General features: G+C 40.2%; 2 protein-coding genes across 2 annotated transcripts in view; one reads left to right on the forward strand and one right to left on the reverse strand.

The window, feature by feature from the left end:
• The first annotated feature begins 2122 nt into the window (after window positions 1-2122).
• EXOSC8 (exosome component 8) lies at window positions 2123-11767 on the forward strand. Its single transcript, XM_009868280.1, has 11 exons — window positions 2123-2217; window positions 2370-2406; window positions 3113-3176; window positions 4930-5003; window positions 5586-5631; window positions 6651-6756; window positions 6844-6889; window positions 7133-7229; window positions 8274-8394; window positions 11050-11156; window positions 11553-11767. Exons 1-11 carry the CDS (start codon window positions 2123-2125, stop codon window positions 11666-11668), a joined length of 909 nt encoding a protein of 302 aa, XP_009866582.1. The 3' UTR covers window positions 11669-11767.
• Window positions 11694-22655, reverse strand: part of SUPT20H (suppressor of Ty 20 homolog (S. cerevisiae)) — a 34094-nt gene continuing 23132 nt past the window's right edge. The window contains exons 18-22 of the mRNA XM_009868279.1: window positions 21565-21634; window positions 20448-20602; window positions 17501-17556; window positions 13779-13884; window positions 11694-12247 (exon numbers count right to left, since the gene is read on the reverse strand). Coding sequence (XP_009866581.1) covers window positions 12147-12247; window positions 13779-13884; window positions 17501-17556; window positions 20448-20602; window positions 21565-21634 — 488 coding nt within the window. The 3' untranslated portion in view covers window positions 11694-12146. The remainder of the gene's footprint in view (window positions 12248-13778; window positions 13885-17500; window positions 17557-20447; window positions 20603-21564; window positions 21635-22655) is intronic.

Here is a 22655-nt window from a genome sequence, read left to right on the forward strand (position 1 = left end):
CTCCTGTGGCGTGGAGCCGCCGAGGTACTGAGGGCGCTGGAGTCCCCGAGTGTGCGGGAGTGTGTTCAGCCTGGAACAGGCCCGGCTGAGCGCAGGGATCGGGGAGGCCTTCAGCTGCCTCGTCCGGTGGGGGGTGGAGAAGATAGAAAGAGGTGCAGGTTGAAACGCTGTTGGGAGCGGGTGCCTGGGGCAGGAGAGAAGGGCAGCGAAGGGGAGTCAGCCCCGTAGTGGTGCCTTCATCCTTGGAGACAAGGCCCCGAGCGATGTATCTGCTGTGTGGGGACCTTGGTGGTGTGAAGGGTTGGACCCCAGAGGCCCCGCCAGCCTGAGTTGTCCCGTGGTTCCTGGGGCATTAAAAGTGGAGGAGCCTGCTCAGTCCAAGGGAACAGGTACAGGCAGAATGAGCTTAGTGAAAAATCAGCGGGAACTTATAACAGTAGGAAATCCCTGCTCCTTTTAGAATCGCAGAATGGTTTGGGTTGCAGATGACACCAAGCCAGGTGGAAATGTCAATCTGCTTGAGGGTAGAGAGGCTCTGCAGTGGGATCTAGACAGGCTGAATTGCTGCACCAAGGCCACCTCCATGAGTTTCAACAAGGCCAAATGCCGAGTCCTGCACCTTGGCCCCAACAACCCCCAGCAGCGCTACAAGCTTGGGGCGGAGGGGCTGGGGGGCTGCGAGGGAGGACCTGGGGGTGGGGATGGACAGCCGGCTGAACAGGAGCCAGCAGTGTGCCCAGGTGGCCAAGAAGGCCAATGGCATCCTGGCCTATGTCAGGAATGGTGTGGCCAGCAGGAGCAGGGAGGTGATCATGCTCTTCTACTCCGCTTTGGTAAGACCACATCTCGCATACTGTGTCCAGTTTTGGGCCTCTCACTATAAGAAGGACATTGAGGTGCTGGAGAGGGTACAGAGGCGGGCTGTCAAGCTGGTAAAGGGTTTGGAACATATGTCATATGAGGAACGCCTGAGGGATCTGGGGCTGTTTAGCCTGGAGAAGAGGAGATTGAGGGGAGACCTTATCGCTCCTACAGCTACTTGAAAGGAGATTGTAGAGGGGTGGGGGTTGGTTTTATTCTCCCCAGTGGTGTGTGGTAGGACAAGGGGAAATGGCCTTAAGTTGCACCAGGGAGGTTCAAGTTGGGCATGAGGAAGAATTTCTTTACTGAGAGGGTTGTCAGATATTGGAACGGGCTGTCCAGGAACGTGGTTGAGTCACCGTCCCTGGAGGTGTTAAAGAGAAGGGTGATGGTTGCACTGAGGGACGTGGTTTAGTGGTGTTGATAGGGCTGGGAAAAGGTTGGACTTAAGCACCTTAAGAATCCAGTCTCTTCCAACCGAAACTGTTCTATTTCATGATTCTGTGACCTTCAGAGATCATTTAGGTCAATACCGCTGCCATGGGAAGGGCTGTCAGATTGCTCAAAGCCCCATTCAGGGTAGCCTTAAAGACTTCCAATGATGGGGCATCCACAGCTTTTCAGAGTAACCTGTTCCTATGTCCTTGCATATTCCAGATTTGTGGCTTAAACATCTGCAGCGACATTTAGCAAGTGCTTTTCCATGGGTTGGAAGAAAACACGGAAGGACATGTGTTGGGGTTGTAGTACAGGACCAACATTTGGGAAGCCAACAGAGGTTAATTCATGCTTACCATCATGAGTTGTGATACCATTGTGTGTTTGCATTTGGAAAACTCACCTTTTCCAATTAGATCCCACCCCCTCCATCGCCAGATGTTATTATTTTAACAAAACTGAGAAGGCTTGGTTCAAATATTAATAACACTTTTGTGAGATTGGTTTTTTTTAATGTTCTCTGCTCAAAATACTAATACACAAGCACTGTTAGTAGTATATAATTAATAATAAGCATTAATTATTTCTCAACTGAAGCACTGCATGAAGTGTATTTCTTAGATTTGTGTTTTCTTAAAGGTTCTGAGAAAAAGTGTAATGTTTCAAGACTCTGAAATTGCTGCAAACCAGATTGTACATCTGCATGCAGTCCTTGAACAAGTGTTTCAGACTGTAATAAAATTACCCTTTCTGCACTTCATTACAAACATTTTACGCACTTTTCTCAATATACAATCCTTTTAAATTAAAACTAATAGTCAAGATGATTGAGGTGAAAGCTAGTAGTTTATGCAGGCAGGTTCCTTGTAAAGAAGAAGCATTTCAGGAAGTGAATGTAGGAAAACATCTTTTTCTTGGGTGAGTTTGGAGTTTCCTCATCTTTCTGTAACCATGTTGCTAAGCAGCTTTGCCGGTGATCTGGATTCTCAAGTGAATTTTTTTTTTTAGGTTCATGCTTGTATTTATTGCTTGAGAGCTTGCATCTGAACTTCTCTTTCTATTTGTTTTAGAACAGTGGAACCGTTGGAATACTATAGAAGATTTTTGGTGAGTAAACCACTATATATATATATGTATAAATTGTGTCTAATAATTTTTTTTGTTTGCTTCTGTTTTTCTGATTTGTCTGTACGGAAACCTTATAAGGGAAAAACAAAAATCTCAATGTGCAGGGGAAAAATTATTGTGTTCTCCAGAATATGTTTTTCCATCTTTCTGTTGCATTGCTCCTACAACAGGTTGTGTCGCAACAGGATGGTTGTGTTGCAACAGGATGGTGAATCGGTGCAATTTCTAACTTAAGGTTCGGGTGTTGTACAGGTTCTGACTAACAGTATAGGAACTTTTTTTTGAGGGGCACGTGTTTTCTTTAATTCTCTCTAACATTAATTTTAAAGAGCTCTGGTAGATTGGTATATGTGGGTGGGGAACTGCCTACACATTCTAAACAGTGCGGATTGGTAGAAACTCTTATTTTAGGGTATTTAGTATTCATTGTTGGATGATATTCTGAAGCTAGCCTGAAGTACTTAGCCTTGAGACAATCAATGTATTGTTGCAGGCCTACAACCACAAACTCTGTATGAGTTGATGAAAAACTGGCTAGAATGTGATAGAGTTTTTCCTAGTATTTTTGTAACTGCATATTTCTGCTGAAAGGAATACTATTTCATATGAACTTGTATAGCATAAATATTCTTGCGTTATTTAATCAAATATGTTTTGTGATTTGAACTTTTTAATTTTTGTTTAGAAAGAGAACTGTCGACCTGATGGAAGGGAGTTGGGTGAATTCCGGGCAACTACTGTCAACATAGGCAAGTGCTTATTTGTAATAATAATGAGAGAATATTATTAATCTCAGGTTATAAGAGTGACCCTAATGACTTGCTAATTGGTTTTCATCATGCCTGTATTTTGAAACAAGAAAGAGGGGAGATTTGTATTTAAAGTTTCAACAAGCATTAAAAGGAGTGTATAGTACAGTAATATATTTAAGCATTTTTGCTCAGTTTTTCACCTGGGCTGATATATGCAGCACAACTTAGGTGGTTGTGAAAGTTTGTCAGAGGTCAGCAGAACATGTTATAGATGCTGAAGGCAGTGTCCAGGCATATACTGACCAGGGCAAAATTGATGCCCTTGGCATCTTAAAAGAGACAGTGACTCCTGGCTTCTGCTTTGTTCTAAGCTTAACGAACAACTGTTTGAAATAGAGGCAATATGCCTCTAAGGCGGTGAACAGCAGTACCTTATCTGCTTTCTTACACCTCGTAATTTCTAAAAGTAAAATACAGGTTAGCCTACTGCCATGGAATATTTGCTGATTATTGCTCAGAGTTGATGTTGTGGGTCTCTTCCATTGTACAGTGCTGTCTTCCATCAGGTTTTGCTGTAAGTCAGCCAGGAGGTGGGCTTATGGTAGCCATCTACAATTTCTAATTTAAAAAACTACGCTAGAGATCAGTCTTGTCCTGTTCAACATCATCATTAATCATCTGGATGATGGAGTGAGTTGTACCCTCAGCAAGTTTGCAGACAACCCCAAACTGGGAGAAGTGGCTGATACACCAGAGGGTTGTGCTGTCATTCAGAGGGACTTTGACAGGCTAGAGAGATGGGCCAACAGGAGCCTCATGGAGTTCAACAAGGAGAAGTTGCAAAGTCCTGCAGCTGGGGAGGAGCAACCACAGGCACCTGTATGTGCTGGAGGCCACCCAGCAGGAAAGCAGCTTGCCAGAAAAGGACCAGGGAGTCCTGGTGAAAACAAGATTTAATGTGAACCAGCAATGTGCCCTTGCTGCGAAGGTCAGTGTTATCCTGGGCTGCATTAGGCAAAAGTATTGCCAGCAGGATGAGGGAGGTGATCCTTCTTGTTTATTCAACATTGGTGAGGTCATACCTGGAGTACTGTGTCCAGTTCTGAGCTCCCCAGTATGAGAGAGACATGGAAATATACTGGAGAGAGTCCAGTGAAGGGCTTTGAAGATGATGAAGGGACTGGAGCATCTTTCCTGTAAAGAGAGGCTGAGAGAGCTGGCACTGTTCAGCCTGGAAAAGAGAAGGCTGGGGGGGCGTCTTGTCAGTGTATATAAATACCTCAAGGAAGCATATTTGAAGAATACAGAGCCACAATCTTTTCACTGGTGTCCAGTGACAGGACACCAGGTGGTGGGCACAAACAGAAACACAAGAGGTTGCCTCTTTACATGAAGAAACTGCTGTGAGGGTGACTGAGCATTGGAACAGGTTGCCCAGAGATACTGTGGAGTCTCCATCCTTGGAGGTATTCAAAAGCTGTCCAGGGCAACTGGCTGTAGGTGGCTCTGCTTGAGCTGGGGGGTTAGACCAGGTGACCTCCAGCGGTCCCTTCCAACCTCAACTATTCCGTGCAATCCTGTGCGACTGTTTGATGCAGATATTCTGTTTGCACTCTGGATTCATCAGGGCTTTACTGAGCTTGTGTTTAGTATAAAATGATGGAAAATAAACACCTTATGAAGGTGGATATTCATTAAGGCCTTTTGAAGGGAAAACCAGATTTTATTGAACACCACTTTCTCTCTTCAGGTTCAATTACAACTGCAGATGGTTCTGCCCTGGTGAAGTTAGGAAATACTACAGTCGTTTGTGGAGTTAAAGCGGTATGGTTGGTTTTTATTTCAACTTAGCTGTTAGCTCAAGTTGTGCATTTGTGTTCAGGACTAATCTCCTTCAGGGTTACAGTAATATGCCAGTCAGACACAATTACAGTTTTCATCTGAGTTACTTTCACATCTGAAAGTAAATATATAATTCAGTTGTTTAATCCCACCTATATAGTCTAAGAACATGTGTTTTTCTGGTGCATATTATGTATGGAGAAATAGATACACAGATATATAGATATATTTGTATGAATAAAGGCTTCGTTATTTCTAGATAAAAGGTATGTATGGAAGAGTTACTGAATATTGGTCAATAAGTGCATTGGTAATTAGTTGGCTGGACTAGTAAGTGCCTTGTAGCCTCAACTTTAGTGCTGGCCTGCCATGAACTGTGAGACAAATCACTGCACATCCCTGTATTGAGTTTTTCCGTAGGAAAAATACAGACAGGAACTGATTAAAAACGGCTCTTGTAAATCTCATTGTAATGCTAGAAGAAAATGACCATTCATAGAGAGAATAGCTGGAAAATCTTTCTGTACAAAATTCATCTCTTCATTTTTGTCTTTTTTTCTCCAGGAACTTGCTGCACCTGCAGTAGATTCTGCTGATAAAGGATATATTGGTAAGATTTTCAGTATGGATCTTACTCAGATTTTGCATTACTTCAGCTGAAAGGCTGTAATGATGGGAGAGATGGGTGTTGTGAAGACTTCTTAAAATAATGAATTTGGGTAAAATTGCATTATTTCCCTTAAAATCAGTTTCCAAATTGACATATAAGAAGTGGTTCTTCAGAAATTTCAGAATTGCCCCTTCTCTGCTTGTGAGTTTTCTATGTAAAGCTTCTTTCTTATTGGTGATTCCAGGCCAGGCTGAAGACAAACCTGCAGCAGGGGGAAATAATGTACATTAAGAAGGGGAAGGTGGTTCATCTGTAATAGACGGTGGCATGGGACATCATGCAAAGGCACGTTAACTTTTGTCTTGAAGTCCCATTAGGCAAAAAATTTAGTTCTTACAGTGAAATAAATGCTGTTTGTTTCCTGGAGAACTGTAGAAGTCCCAGGGAACAACCTCACTCTTGTTTGGAGTGTCTTTTGGAACAAAACAATTCCGCGGAACTCGGAGCTTAAACTAAATCCCCTTTTTGTAAGGCATCTCCAAAGTATCTTGTTTTCAGTGAACTCGATTATGCTTACTTTTTCTTCCACAAATGTTTATGCATGTTTTTGCTTCAAGTCTGGAGCACGAGGTTTTCATGCTTGATGAGAAGCAGATAGCATACCAATAAAGTCAGGCAGGGGGATAAAAATGCCGTTGTTTCTTGATCTACTTAAGAATGCTTAGTGCTTAAAGAAGAGTTTATGGGGGGTCATGATATACGTAGCAGTACAAATGGGGAATGGTAGTTAGAAATAAGTGCTCCATGGAATGTTTAGTTTCTGAGTACATAGTACTACAAGTTATTTAATGCAAACTTTATTTTTGAGAGGAGAAGGAGGAAGTTTGACTGAAAAAATTCTAGGTGTTTCATTTGAAGTACATAGAATGCTATAAGGAGTATGTATTGCCTTATTTTTTTCTTTTGATATCCTGTTGCCTGCTTTCTGTAGTTTACAACTAATGATTGTTGCTACTTAGTTCCAAATGTAGAACTGCCATCCCTCTGCTCAACGAGGTTTCGTGCTGGACCACCTGGTGAAGAGGCTCAAGCAGCAAGCCAGTTCATTGCAGATGTGATTGAAAAGTAAGAACCATCTTAATGCATTTAAAACACGAACAACTCTGCAAGACGGTTTTCTGTTTCTTGGTTTACTCTCTCATTTTATTTTAGTTCACAGATCATAGCGAAAGAAGATCTGTGTATTGCAAACGGCAAGGTAAGTTATATCTCGAAATGAAGATGGGCATACCAAGAAGATCACAGTGTTAGAATGTTAAAGAAGGTGATTGAGATTATAAGTTTTGTTAGTTTTGCTTTTTAGGCTTCATAGCTTGGTTCACAACTGAAGTGTAAAAATTGTATGTTCAAAATAATTTATCTCTTTGTGCCCAGTGTCTTAGATATTGCACCATTTGCTTAGCTGCTGTAATATCTCACATGTGCAAACCTTCTTTCATAGCTTGCTTGGGTGTTATACTGTGATATCATATGTCTGGACTATGATGGGAACATTTTGGATGCCAGTGCCTTTGCTTTGTTAGCAGCATTAAAAAATGGTAAGTCTTCTCTAGAGTAAGAGACTCACTCTGATTACTGTTGCTTGGAGAAATACGTTAGTTTTGAATCATGATGAATAATTGACTGATTCACAGTTCCTTAAAGCTGCTTTTTCTTTTTTTCTCCTGTCATTTAAGTGCTATATTACTAAATTGCAAATACAAAGTGGAAATGACTGTGTGGATGCCATAGATACTTAACACGTGGGGAGCAGGATCCTTCTGTATGTGTATTATTGCCCTTTTATGGCAGAATAGCTCTTGGTCTTACGTGCTCTTCTGTGTCATAGATCTGAATCTTTCAGCAGTGGTTACAAAAAATTCAGTGCCTAGATCAGAGTCTTATTATTTCATGTAGGCAGAGTAAGTTGTTGGGGACACTGGTTATTTCTCTCAACAGAATATTCCTAGCTTAATGCATTATAATTTGAAAAAAATCAGGTTTTGTGCATGCAATGTATGGATTGATCCTTCACAGGTACATGGGTTATAACTGTGTGCAGGAGGCTCACAGCCACGCCTCGTTTGCTAACCGTGAATCGCTTGCATTTGGATTCCTAAAGCTGCTTTGCTCTTGATTTCGCTGTCTCCAACACTATGGGTTGTCAGAGCAGGAGTTACCTGAAGATCGGATTGCACTGTTTTTTCTGGATATACAAACATGAGATGAAACTAACTGTATTCCTAGTTTTCATATGGCTTTGGGAGGAAAGAATGCTTTTTGTTAAACATGACTCTAAAGTATTGTAATTGTGTGGCATTTTGGAAGCAGAAAATGCTTCTGTGTAAGGAAGAATGTTACCCTGAGGACAAAAATTAAACACTTCCTTGAATGGGTAGTTCCAAGGTAAATGCTTTCCTCGAATTCAAGAATTCTTTTGTACAGAATACCAGTAACCATAACCAGTAGCCCAAACTCTTCTGATCGATTTCCAGTGACTTAAAAGAACAGCTTAAACATGTCAGTAGTTTTGGATATCTCCAGGCTGTCGAAACCCAGCAACGTTTAATATTACGTAACATTGTTATTTTTTGATCTCTCAGTACAATTGCCATCAGTTACTATAAATGAAGAAACTGGTTTATCAGAAGTTAATTTAAAACAGAAGAACCCTTTGATTATCAGGAAGTATCCAGTTGCCACATCATTTGCTATATTTGACGAGTAAGTTCCTAATTGTTTTTTGTACTTACAAACCCAAAAGTTTATGTAAAAGAAGTGAAAGAGGGAGAATGCTACCAGTGATGTTTCCGCACTTCTGTCACGGTGTGTGCTGTTTCCCTTGGCCTTACAGCCACGGCCTCTCCTGTTGGGCTGACCTGAAGTTAGTCCTGTGGTAGGAGTGAGGACGCAGAACAAAATGAAGTCTGTCTGGCTTCTTCCTGTGACTTAAAGCGGAGCTGGTTCCCAGCCAAAAACATAGGCCTAGAAGTACAGGAAGAGGTATGTTTTATGTTCTTGCAGTACCTTTGGTATGAAAGAATGTCACCGAAGCAGTTAATGTTTTAGAAGGCTGTCTAAATAACTGGTATAAAAGGTGGTAGTTTTTGAACAGCTTATACCAAAGATTTAAGCAGCAAAGAAGTGAGAGGTAATGGTCTCATTAGAACAACAGGACCTGTGAATAACTGAAAACATAATTACCCGAGATGAAGTACGACGAGCACTCTTAAGTCATTGTTCATGTAGGTGAAGAATCTGATTATGAAAATTCAAAATAATTACATCTGATAACTTTTTTCAGCTGAAATTCTCTACTGACTCTTCATTAGTCCAAGTATGTTAAGTATGTTCTCTTGTTTATAAGAAATGCAGTCATTTATGGTGGTATCCATTTGGAAAGCAGAAAATTACATGATAATGCTCACAGTGCTGTGACTGTGACATAAGATTTAGGTACATTTAGAGACATCAGGGGTTTATGGCACATGAATCTGTATTCTCAGAAACTATTAATAAGCCCTTTCATTCAAATACAAGATGGGGTAGGGGGACCACTAAACTCGAATGTTGGCCAAACTATTACTAAAATGAATCAAAACGGAAAGTTATCAGTACTTCAGAGTGTTTAATTGCTTTAATAGCAGTTCCTGAGGGTACTGGTATTAGATGTAGACTAAAAGTGAGGGAGTTCAGATAGCACTATAGGCACACAGTTGTCAGTAAGACATTATTTGCACACAAATCACACCTCATTAACAAGAGCCAAGAAAGTTGCCTTGGGAAGAAAGATTTCAGTGACAGTCTGGGCTTTGTTCCTATCAATGAAACCAGTTGTCCTATCAAACAGGTCCCTCAGGTGTCTCTTTAGATCCTATAACTAAATATTGGGGGGGGGGTAACATGCAAATGTGTTGTGTGGAGGTTTTCTTTGTGTGTGTGTTGGTTTGTTGTGTTGGGTTTTTTTCCCTAATTGTGGTTAATTAGGTTTTCCACAGCTTTTGACACAACCCTCTAAAAATACACTTTACCTATTTGTACTCTGGGTTGTAGAAACATTTTTCCTCTGCCTAAAAGCCCTCTTTGAATAAATAAAATTTCTGTGTTGCTGATTAGCGAGGCCATGGGTGAGGAATGCTGGTGTAGAGCACTGTGCTGCTCCACAGCTCGCTCCTGAGGAGTCGACCTGTAAAGGAATAGTAGGTCTGACACATGGAACTGACCATGTGTGCCCGGCCCCCACGCTGTGGAAAGGGCCCATGCTGCACAGTGCATGTGGGTAGAATTAATAAAGCAGTATTTCTGAGTGACACAGCTATGGACTGATGGTTTCAGTGCACTATTGCTATTAAGTGGCAATCTGAAACTATTGGCTGAGTTTTAAATTACCCAGAACGCCTTTAATTACACGTTGCACATGAGTTCAAATTGACAAATTCCATTTGCTTTCCATTCATTTTGTGTAATCACCTCCTAACTGGCTTCCCCCTCCAAACTTGTCATAAACATCACTTAGCATAGGTGCACTCCAGCTGCTAAATTGAGCTTCGTTATGTCAGTGATAAATATTAGATTGCCAGTGTATACTGAGGCTGCAGGAAAACTTCAGATAGTCTTTCCTGTCATGATACCTGCCCTTCAGCCAGATGTTTGTAGTAGTGGTGGTTTATTGGTTTTTCTTAAAGAAACTAAGGCTGAATGGTGATCGTTCTGCTTTTTTTTTTTAAGTTCAAATTTTTGTTGTTGTGCGAAGTTGAGTTATACTCCTTTTTCCTATTGATTTCCTCTGTTTTTAACTTATTAAATGATTCAAATACCTTTTACTGATGTACATCACGTGATGCATGACAGCTTATTTTGGCTGCCTTAAGTGACCTAGTAAATCCATTTTGGAAAAATTTCCAGTCTGAGTGGTCTTAAATTCTCTGACAAGAAACTTGAGAACTACTTTAGTGATTTTACCATGGGAACTGAGTTTTGCCCTAAGGTCTGGTAGAGATTAGTGCAGCCTGTATCTAAAGCCAATGCCATTGTATTTGCGTAACTAGGAAATAAGTGACTGCACACTGCCAATGGCAGTTTAATGGCATTTTCCTGCAATACACTGGTGTCACAAACCTGTGAAACTTAGCCATAAAACTGTATTTTCAACAGCTAGTATTTTAACAGACAGACGCACTTGAGTATGCGGAATCTCTGTTTTCTTTAAAAAAAAAATAAATCGGTGCATTCTAGTAAGAGAACAGATAAGCCTGAGCTCTAAATCCACCTACAAGTATTTTGTGAGAGTGCAGTAAAAATTAGTAACTTTTGTGTATTTTGCAATAATGTTAATGGAGCAACGTATACTAATGCATCTGCGTATTTTTCTTCTGCAAGCACGTTACTCATTGTTGATCCAACTGCTGAAGAAGAGGAGTTGGCGACTGGAACAGTAACTGTTGTGACTGATGATGAAGGCAGGCTGTGCTCTGTACACAAACCAGGTACTTAGATGTTTATTACACAGGAACCTATGGAGATGACCTAGATGTTCTGTACCTGCTTTTCTTTGCAAAATGGTGCTGTATGATAAGAGACAGCCCGCTTGAGTACTTCGCAAATTACTCGCTCTTGAAAGTCATTTATCGAAAAGGTGGCATGACTGAAGTTCAAAACCAAGTCACAGCTTGACAGATTTTGAACATGGCTCCTCTTGCACCTCGAGTTTGGTTCTGTTTCCTTTGCCTGAGGCTAAAGTTGGGGAAGCTCTGTGCTCCCCAGGAGAACGTTGTTGGTCATGACAATTACTGTATTTCTTAATACTCTCATTCGAAAAACACCTTTAGAGATATGTAACTGCAGTGTAAATAGAAAATCAAATTGTTCGTTCTGATTTTTAGGTGGAAGTCCTCTGACAGGAGCCAAGCTTCAGGACTGTATCACCAGAGCAATAACAAGACACAAAGAAGTAAAGAAGCTGATAGACAAAGTAATAAAAAGTATAAAGCCCAAGTGAACAAAAGGAGAGATCTTTTCAAAAATGGATTTGTAAAAATTGTATTTGTTACAGTGTTCACAAACCTTTTATACTAAATAAACAAATACCAATACTACATTTACAAAGTTCATTTTTTCTAAAATGTTTTTCACCCTTATACTATGTACAATGCTGCTGAGTGATAAAAAATACATGATAAAGCATTCTGTTAAAAAATTAAGTGACTTAAGGAAGGGAGACCCTAGCTGCTGTGTTGATGAAAGTGAAGAAGGTCCGTAGGGTTGGCTTCCAAAACCAGTTCATTTATTTCCGTGTAACATCAAAAGTTCATTTTCCCACTGGTAATATAAAAATTGATTTGCTTTTAAGCTTTCTCTTTTTTGATCTGAAAAAAACCAAACACAACCCCACCCCCAAATACCCCTGAATCAATCTTTTATTGGGGGGGGAAAGCAAGTCTCAGGATTGTGGAGGGGCTGGTGTGCCTCTTTTCCTTTTACTTTTTGAGTGGCTGGCTGAATGCTGTTGATGCTGCAGATGAGCTGCTCGTGCTGCTGCTGCTGCCATAGCCATTTGATGCTGCAAGAATCGCAACTGCTGCCACGAAGGAAGAAGGGGGAGAAAAAGCCTGTTAGTATTAACTATAAAGCTATATTTCATGTCAGGAAGAATGAGAGGAAGTTGGGGGAAAAGATAAAATAAATAAAGAGGATGCATTGGGTTGACAAAAGGAATCCACCATGTATGGGGGCAGTGAGTACAGTCAAGCAGCACCAGTGGCACAGAAGCCTGCGGAGGGCACAGCTGACATTATTTCACACGTCCTTGGACAGCTTTTGGTCCTTTGCCCTTTCTTTCCATTGCAGTAACTGCAGTAACTCAGCAACTTCAGTGAATGTTTGGGTCACGCAGTACATTCTTAGCATCAGACCTTCTCTGTGTATGCATTTTCTGTATATCACAAAGAGGAGAGTGTGTGCTAAATAATAGATGAAGATGCTTTAATAAAGCATCTGAATGACAGAATGCTGAAGGAATGCTTCGCCAGAGTTGTTGCCTCCATGTACTGACTGTAGCAGTGCCATGCTTCAATTTGCAGGTGCTTACAGTCATGCTGTTTTGAAATCTGTTGGCACCTGACAGAGCCTGTTGGGATACGTGCCACAAACACTCCTTGAATGTCAGCAAATCAGGAAGGTGGATGGCTTAAGTGAATGAAAATAAAGTCAGTGCTCCAAGGTGAGAGAACCACAGATTTTAAATCTTTCATGATCTAGTTTGCCAAATGCATGGCTTTTTCATTTGCAAGACCATAAAGATGTTTGTTTGTTTGGTGGTGTTTTTTTTTTTAAAAAAAAAAAAAGAGTCAAAGGGGCAGGACTTTTCATTCTGGAGCCAAGAATTGTGTTTTAATTTTTTTCAAATTTTTTTTTTAAATACAGTCATAATGAAGTTGCTGGATTACTTGTATCTGTTGCTGCTGCTGCTGCAAGGCTTGTTGTTGCTGCTGTAAGGCAGAAGAGAGCTGGAGTCTCTGCTGAGGAAGGCTTTGCCCAGGTCTGTTCACGGCAGAGCCAAGCTGAGACAACACTAAGGAAGGAGAAGGGGAAAGCAGGCAGGTCAAAGAGGTCAGGTTGAGTTTGTCAGAGTCAGGAAAGGAAGACATAGGAACAGAGTGTAACAAAAAAGGGATATAAGTAGAACTAGTTTCAGAATCAAAATTGGAAACAGCACAGAATGAAGTATAGCTGGTATGCATACACTGTTAGAATATAATTAGATTGTGAAGTGTTTGGGGAGACACAAAAAGGTTTCTCGTACTAGATGTTAAGCAGACAGTTAAACATTCCTCAATGAAGTCTGGCATGGAAATTCCCTATATTTTATTTTTGTATCAAGCGTGACTTATTTTCATGTGATATTATCAATTCACTACACTGAACTGCCAAACAAAGCAAAACCGTGCATGCCTGGAAAGTCCAGTATTTCTTGTGTAATTCATGTGCTTATAATAAAGAGTAAATTGTTCTGATCTAACATACAACTTCTTTAAGACCAAACTTCATTTTAGTGTGAATTTATCAACATACACACTTGATCTACAAAAGGCGGCTCAGCAAGCACCTACCTGTGGCTTGAGGTTGCATAAAATTCCCTACGCCAGTCAGGTTAATTACAGCAGCTTGTTGGGCAGATACTGCCTGATCTTGATTGGATGGACCTTGGTCAGACCCCTAGCAAAAATGAAAAGCTTGATCCTTATTACCAAACTTTGGTATCAGTGAATAAGTAAATAAAGCCAGCGTGAAGGCAGACTTTGGAAGTGCCATTTAAAAACATTTAATTCTACATCTTCCAGTGCATGTAAATACAGGCTATAACATAGTCACTATTAAAAGCAGAACAGATGTTGGATGCCCTGAAACAGCTGGTTTGGCAGAAATGGTGTTATGCCTGTTACCTAGCAGATGTCCCATGGAGTTGTCAACTTCTCTGCATTCAGCAGAGACTACAGTTTATGGTTAAAATCTTGTGACAATTCCCTGTCCCACCCTCAACCCCAAGGTCTTTAGGCAACACCTGAAACCATCCATGCACAAAAGTCCTAAATCAATCAAAATATGAAGTCTGAAACTTGAAATCACATATTCATATTGTGCCACGCACTCCTTAAATTCATAAAACCCACAAACCCTGCTTTTAAAATTTTGTTTACACAGCACTGTAGTTCTCAGTCAGAGAGAATTATGGGAGTCTGATCTAGTGTCTACAGACATCAAAGGGTACAGAATAATGACCTCTTCTAGAACTTAAGTTATGCACTGATTCATAAGGTGTGGGAATACAGTACTATATATGCAAGTAAAGCAAACTGCATGGCTTATCAGTGAGAAAAAAAATCTAAAAAACAAAACCCCAAACTTTTGACCTTGTGTATTTTCATGAGCTGCAATGCTTCTATAGAATAAACATATGAAATAATACCACTGAGATCTAGGTAAACTTGACCAAAAGACTGCACATTAAGAAGACATTGTCATTTTGAAGAAGCTGACTAAGAACAATTTAGAAAGTCATAGAACCAACATGTGGGGCAAACTCCTCACTATGAGATGAAAATGTATATATTCTGTTGGCAGCACAGGAAGTTGTTGGCCTTTCGGGGCCCAAGTTTCTTCCACTAGGCACTGGGGTTACAGCGCTGTGAACAGGTTCTTGTCCTTAGTGAAAGCTAAGCAATCCAGTACTCATAACAGCTCCTTTTAGCTAAGGACGCTAGTTTTACTCTACAATGCAACGTAAGGGAAGTTCCTCAGGGTAAGTTAGCCAATGCAGAGATTGATTTCCTCCAGAAGAACTTTCTGCCACATGAAGGACTAGGCTTACATCAGCCTTTTTGTAAACACCCTTGAAATTCAGTATCTAGAAAATAAAGCCCAATAGCATAAGCTTGCATGATTTTTTTAAAGTAATTCAACTAGTAACTGACACTTGGATTCTGAGAACAAACCTGAAAGTTTCTCATTAAGCTGTCCCGCATTCCAGAACAAGGCCCATGACACAGGAGACTATACACCATAAAAACATTTGAAAGCACCACCTTATTTATGAACAGCCTACAGCAGCACAAATAAAATTATGACAGCAAATGGAATATCCAGCAGAGACTATTTGATAAACAGGAGTCTTGCATGTCTGGGAAGACAAAAGATCAAGAACACAAAGCAAAGCAGCTAGTTTTCCCAAATTACTGCATTGGTGCTGGTAAAAATTTGTAAGCGCAGGTAGAACCAACCACCCAAAATCCCTCATTTCAAAAACAGTGATTAAAGCCCTTAACATTAATTACAGGCAGCAGCAGAGCAAGTGTCTTAAGATTACAGCTTTAAAGCCAATTGATACTTTCTCTGGTGCAAAGAGAAAATTCTGCTGAACTACAGCAGTGATGACCTTAAGCCAACTCACAACATGTGCAAGTAAGAAGTTACTCTGTAGTAATCCTGAACTGTGTTTTTAATCTGTTCATCTGATGTATCCTCTGACAGACAGGGACAACACTAAGCTGATTTTACACCACTCACACAGGGGCTGGCCCTCTCGGTGCTAGAATTAACCAGTGCTTAGCCAGTTGTTTCCTCACAGCTCTTCTTACAGGATATACATAAAGGAGCGTAACCCAGCTCCAGCCATGGCAACAAAGCCGCTGCAGTCTTTGCAGTTTGAGAAGGTTTTGGTGGAAGACCTCCCTCCCCCTCTGCTTCAGACCTGTTGGGTAAAGGCTCATTCACTTGTGGAGATGGGGAGAAGAGGAGAAACTGTTTCATCCACGTACCCCAGACTGAGGGCTGTTGGCACACACCTGTTCTCCCTGTTGCTGAGGTCTACAGGTTGTAGTTTGCTGAGACGGTTGCTGTGGAGAAAACTGTGACAGCTGCTGCTTTTGCTGCTGGAGTGGGTTAAAAAGAAATAAATGTGATCCACTTGGGAGCTGTTGAAGATTAAAATCAAAAGGCATAATTCAATTAAACGGCTGAGTTTTCCACTATCCTAGGATGAACAATAATGATAATGATGGACTCCTTGGAGGTTTGGTGTGTTTTTTTTTTTGTTTGTTTTTTGTTTTTTAATCCTTTAAAATGAATCATTTTACAAGCACTGCTGTTTCTGAAAAAGCCTTTATGCTCAGAAGACAAACCTGCATTAAATTATAGTGAGGTATTTCCATAGGAAAACATATTTTTTTTATTCTAATTTAAATAGCAAAAATTGTATTGATATTGAAAATGTAAAGGCTAGTCTTAAAAGGAACTGTGTATTATTTTCACCTTCAGAATATTTCACTGAATCTTAATAGATGCTTCCAATCCACAAGCTGCAAGGTCTGATGCAAAAAGATGTTGAGGTAAAACAGTCGTAATTCCTTTCCCTCATCCCAGCTTTGACTGCACTGATTTCAACTAAATTATTCTTGGCTTATACGAGCGGCAGAGGTAGCTTGAAAGGATGTACTTCAGTGTGGAATTGCACAAATACAAGCATTTAATTTTACAGAGGAGCTCTACTCTGGCTGTCTCCTGTGTCTGCCCTTTTCCGTATTTCTGGAGCGTGTATAGGAGTGGGAGGAAGAAGTAACAAAGCTACAACTCATCTTTTACTGGTCATCATTTTTTGAAGCATGGTGCAGCATCTGTGGAACACTGAAGCTGCAATTCTGCACCTGAAACTGCAGCTAATTTCAAGATCCAGGAAACACCACCTGGTTGCACAAACACTCCCTGTTCTGCTTTTAAATGGAACATTATTAACAGCTTTTACTCAGGTTTGTATCTGTATGTATGCTTAGTGGAAAGAAAACATTTTCAGACCTTCTAAACTCTCTTACATGAACTCGTATTTCCATTACCAGAAGCTCTGCAAAGCTATTACTGCACCTACCTGTGCATGTTGAGTGGCTTTTAGTCATTACAGGTATAACCCCTGAGTGATTCTACTGTACTACTTTGTACTTTTAAAATAATCATCATTTCAGTTTAAATAATGATTTGCAATAAAAGCTTAGGCAAAGAGATTAAGCCTAAAATACAATCTCTTGAATACAAATGTCAGCATTTTTAGATTTTTAAACAGAACTAGCTGCTTTGTTGTGAGCTAGGAACATCACTTCCACCTTTTCTGAAGTAGCTTTTTATCTTATTCTAATAATTTAAAATAAGCTATTAAAATCTGCAGTAAATGGTTTGTCTGATCAACTGGCTTCAAAGATTCGTGGGGTGCAATGCAGTAAGCAACACTAAACATATCTCTAAAGAAATATTAGAAATTATTATTGTGTCCAAGTATATCAATTACCTGTAGAAGATTTAAAGGCCGAAGATTTGATGCATTTTTCAAACCAAAGGGGCTGCCTGTTAAAGAAAACATCTTTTTATTAGTAGGAAGTCTTTACTTAGTTATGTATGTGTACTGCAATTACCACACCTTTCCACTGGTATTATTTCTAAACATCTGGAAGTTGGAAAACTGGCAAGTGTAAATTTTATGTGTAATGCAACACTGCATTTTCCATAATGCTGATAAGTCCATAGCTCAAGGTTCAGAAGTTCCAGAGAGTTGACTAAACTGAAAGAAATCTGTATCCCTGCTAAATGCTGTACTCTGTAACCTATAATCACTTAATGCATTACACAAAGGTGAACGTGGAGAATATCAGAGTCATAGAATGGTTTGATTTGGAAATGACCTTAAAGATCACCTAGTTCCAATCCCCCTGCCATGGGCAAGGACACCTGCCACCAGACCAGGCTGCTCAAAGGCCCATCCAGGCTGGCCCTGAACAATTCCAGGGAAGGGGCATCCACAACTGTTCTGGGCAACCTGTCACAGTGTCTCACCATCCTCACTGAAAAGGATTTCTTTCTAATATCTAACCCTAAATCTACCCTGCTCATCCTATCACTACACTCCCTGATGAAGGGTCCCTCCCCAGCTTTCCTGCAGGCCCCCCTTCAGGTACTGGAAGGCTGCTGTAAGCTCCCCCTGGAGCTTTCTGCTCTCCAGGCTGAACAAGCCCAACTCTCTCAGCCTGTCCTCACAGGAGAGGTGCTCCAGCCCCTTGCTCATCTTTGTGGCCTCCTCTGGACCCACTTGACCAGGTCCATGTTTTTCTTACGCTGCGGGCCCCAGAGCTGAACACAGTGCTGCAGTAATTCTTCTCCTGGCTTTAAAAAGTTTTACTGTTTGCACAGTAAACCTATAAATGTCCGAGAGCAAAATGAAGTTAACAGGCTCTAATTTCCCCCATCATTAACAGAAAACAATCCCACCCAGAATCCTACCAACTGCCCACCCTCCCAAGACTTTCTGGCAAGATGCATTTGACTTCTAGGGCTTTTGGCATGATTCTACGTCAAATATTTCAAAGCTACGCTAAGAAAAGATGTACATGCAGTAGGCTATGAGGTGGATACAGAACTGATACCATGCTCCAGTTGTCAAACAGAAACCCCAGAGGTCTTCCACAGACCTAGCTCAGCTCACTACTTCCATCTGTTATGTGGGCAATAGCATAGCACCTAAGAATCTGTGACACCAAAGGCTGGTAAAGGTTGACAGTGCTTGAAAGGAAAGAATCAGAATTAAAAGCAATCCTAGTAAATTGAAGAAAGGGTCAAAAATTCAGTAACATCGAATTAAAAAGTGACAAATGAACAAGTACAAAATCGTGAGTAACTAGCTTTGTGTCTATACAGCAAGAAAGGACACGAGAAGTTACAGTAAGTCACAAACATATCTGCATCATCCAGATCACAAACTACAGAACACACAAAAGAAAAGAACCTCTTCACACAGTTTACATTTATAAAACTCACTGTCACAAGATGCCGTAGGTTCCAAAAATATAATTGAGTTGAAAAACCAATTAGGTAAATCCACAGACTAGAAGTCTAGCGTGGGATATTAAGCTCAAAGATCCAGGTGGAGAGCGTTCAGCTGAGAAAGTCTCAAAGCTGCAGATTGCCAGAAGAGGTACAGTTGGGTACAAGGGATGTTTCACTTCACACTTTTGTCTCATCTTAAACTCTCTCCTAAGTATCCTCTAATGGCAACTGTCAGAGACAGAATATAAACGGGATGAATTTTTGGCCTAAACCAGTAAAGGCATTCTTATGTTAATGTAATGCTGTTGCAAAAAAAAAAAAAAAAAAAAAAAAGCCACCAAAAACCACAAAACCAAAATAAAAAAAACAGATAAAAGATAGGCAGACCTCATTTGGGGAAATGTTAACAGGAATGTTGTGAAAGAGATGAGATGCATTTATTCTGCTGTGCTCCACAGTGGTAAATCAGCCAAGTTCAGGCTTGTGTCCAGTTTTGGTTATCACATTTTAAGAAGGATGTAAGCAAATTGGACAGTCTAGAAGAGAGTGACAGGATTATGAAAGGTTTGAAAAATGCGACCAATCAGAAAGAGAAGACAAATGTGGGACATGACAGCATGTTTGATGCTAAGAAAGTAAAGAGAAAGAGCGAATGACTTTTTTTCATGTCAGCAAGGAATAGAAGAAAAAAAATACAATTTAATTCACAGTCAACGAGATGCACTTTAATTAGAAGGAAACGTTTTGTACGGATAATGAACTACTCCAAGCAGCTACCAAGGAAGAAGTGAATCTACTTTAGTAGGAGTATTTAAAGACAGTTTAGACAAACATTGGTTCAGTATGGTTTGGACAGATTTGACTCTGTCTCAGCATGACAGATAAACTGAAGTCTCTTCTATAATTCTGATTCCATAATCATGTATTTATTTTGTTTCTTTACTATATGTTCAGAAAAAAATAAAAATTTAAATCCTGCTTTAATGAATATTGAGGCCTACAGATTCAAATAGTCATATTTGAAGATAATAAGGAACTAATTAACTGTCCTACTAGAACAAAGCAGTACTAGAATAAAATGTCACACACATTTAAAAAGTGAGGTCTCTTTCTAAGTTCAGTCACACCTTTTTTCTGGTGGTCAACATTATCAAAGTTGCACCTGAATTTGGAATTTCTCTCAACCTTCCCACAGAGTATACCAAACAATCCAGGTTCGGAGTAAGTACCCCCAGTCTAACTTCTCAAAAATGAAATGAACATCAATCTACACTCCAGTGCAAAAGCCGTGTGTTTTTTCCCGAGCTCCAGTCATCCACAATCTACACCCACAATGACCATTTTCATCCGTTGTGCTCACAGTGTCCTTTCACACTGTCCCTACCTGAAGGGTGGCTTTTCAGCTTACACACACTAACCTGCTGGAGAGGCAGACTGCATTGCAGCGGGCAGCGCACTTGGTACCAGACCTCCTGACGGTAAAATGCCACTCAGGTTTATACCTGCAGGGGCTATGGCACCAGTGTTGCACCCCAGCATAGGGTTTGAACCACTCATCAGTGTCTGTGCTCCACTGTAGAAGAGGAAAGAGAACACATCAAACCCAAGTGGCACAAGTAAATCTGAGCAACTAAATTCTCGCCCATCCAAATTCTTGGCATATACTGTTTCGTTCTTCTTTTGTATAATCTATGGAAAATAAACTACGAGGTTTTTTATTTTAGAAATACCGAAAGATCAACAGTCTTCAGCATGGTTGTACCATAACAAAACTGTAAGGAATAGTTTTCTGCTTGCTTTCTGCACTTTAAAAAGAGTATCTCACTAATGAACAGTGACCAGCTGCTGAACACTTTGGATGAGTACCTCAAGCGTCTGATGCTTGCACTGAAGCACACTATGTGTCTTACACTGAGCATCTTACACTGATCACAGAATTCCATTTCGTATGAAAAGCAGTTCACAGTATACCACACAGTCTGTTCTTGAAAGCAGCATTATTTTTTTAAACCATAAAATTAGTTTTAAGGATCAAAGAATACTTAACCTCAATGTTCGATGAAGTTAGAAAACAGATTCGTTTTCTTATATTTTATATAAAATTTTCATTCACAGGCACTTTAATACCAAATCTATTTCAATTTTTCATTTAGAGTGGTCTGCATATGATACTTCACCTCCTCCCCGATTAATAAAAACAAGTTTTCAAACTTGTAAGGGCAAAACCTCAGAAATCACTTTAAATGAAGTTAAGCGTTATGAAATTAAACTATATGCATCCAGAAAGCTGAAAGCAATAAAGGTCTTCCTTAACAGACCTTTTCAATATTCTAGGTGCCTTACATTTGAGAAATGCAAATAGCTTCTAGTGGCTTTTCACTTCACAATTACAAATGGAATGCTCTTTTTGTATTGAAGATCCTGAAAAATATCTACCCTAACGGATGCTAGCAGTCCTGTACCACTCCCACCCTCTCTACCCAATAACCAAGCCACCTAGGGCAAATTAAGAAATCATTATAACGAAGAACTTACCACACAGAGCCCACTACATTGATGAAGTTAAGTCCTGCGGGGTTTGCCATGACCTGGGTGGAGGCTGTTCCTGTAGTAATCGATGTTACCATGGTGGAAAGAGGAATGGTCATTACGGGCAGTGCCTGGCTCAGAGACATGTGCTGCTGAGCAAATGGGGTTAACAAAGTGGGCTGAGGGGTGAAGCCTGAATCTTGGGGAGTAGGGGTGGCAGAAGGGGGAATAGGAGTTGAGCTCTGAGCATCAGGAGGGTGTGGGGTCGATGAAGGGGTGTTGGTTGGAGTAGGAGTAGATGGTTTAGGAGTTCCAGACCCTGCTCATTGAGAAAAATAAGAAGTGCTAGTTCGTTATAAAAGGCCAGTCCTTTTTGTATAATAAGGTTAATGGAGTCTTATTTAGCACTGACAGTTTGATCCAGTTTTTAGACTGCAAGTGTTAATTTCTACACAACACGAGTGTTGCAGCACACACTCATTGTTAAGGATGCAGTATAATCACACAGAAAATCCATTCTCCATGCTTAATTCCTTAAGCCATATACTGATTTCTATCCTCCATTAGGTCCTAACTCTGTACAGAAATACTTAAATCCAAGTAAAACAATTTTTTAGTTACCATTTTAACCTAATTAATGGTTTTGTCCTAAAATGTTGAAACATATAGTCTACATGCACTGCCTGCACAATAGCATCGTGCTAAAAACATGTCATGGAAAACAACAGATTCAACAAAGAACATAGACTATTTCAATAATCATGGCATTGATCTAAATTTCATCAGGTAGCTAAACTCCCATTTGCTGAATTTTGATTTAAAAAAAAAATTCTTAACGTGAAAGAACCAGACGATAATACTGCATCTTTAAAAGTTACTGTATAATTCCTTCTGCTTAAGTGTAGTATGTATTGCCATATTTGTTGTGGATGCAGTAAGCACAGTTTATCAACAGAAAGACTATACAAAAAAAGCCCAAAAGCTTGAGAAGGGCTTTTTTGTTTGTTTGTTTGGGTTTTTTAGCATTCATGTCCTGCAGAAAGAAAGGAAATAAATGTGAATGTCTAGCTGTTATGACCAAAGCCTTAAAGTAACAA

This window comes from Apaloderma vittatum, unplaced genomic scaffold (genome assembly GCF_000703405.1).
Source record: "Apaloderma vittatum isolate BGI_N311 unplaced genomic scaffold, ASM70340v1 scaffold8614, whole genome shotgun sequence".
NCBI lineage: Eukaryota > Metazoa > Chordata > Aves > Trogoniformes > Trogonidae > Apaloderma > Apaloderma vittatum.

Bases quoted from the DNA above. Each gene is read 5' to 3' on its own strand.
- EXOSC8 (XM_009868280.1), top strand. From the start codon at position 2,123: ATGATTGAGGTGAAAGCTAGTAGTTTATGCAGGCAGGTTCCTTGTAAA. The intron at 7,230-8,273 runs GTAAGTCTTCTC...TTGATCTCTCAG, and splicing joins GTTAGCAGCATTAAAAAATG to TACAATTGCCATCAGTTACT. The intron at 11,157-11,552 runs GTACTTAGATGT...TCTGATTTTTAG, and splicing joins GTGCTCTGTACACAAACCAG to GTGGAAGTCCTCTGACAGGA.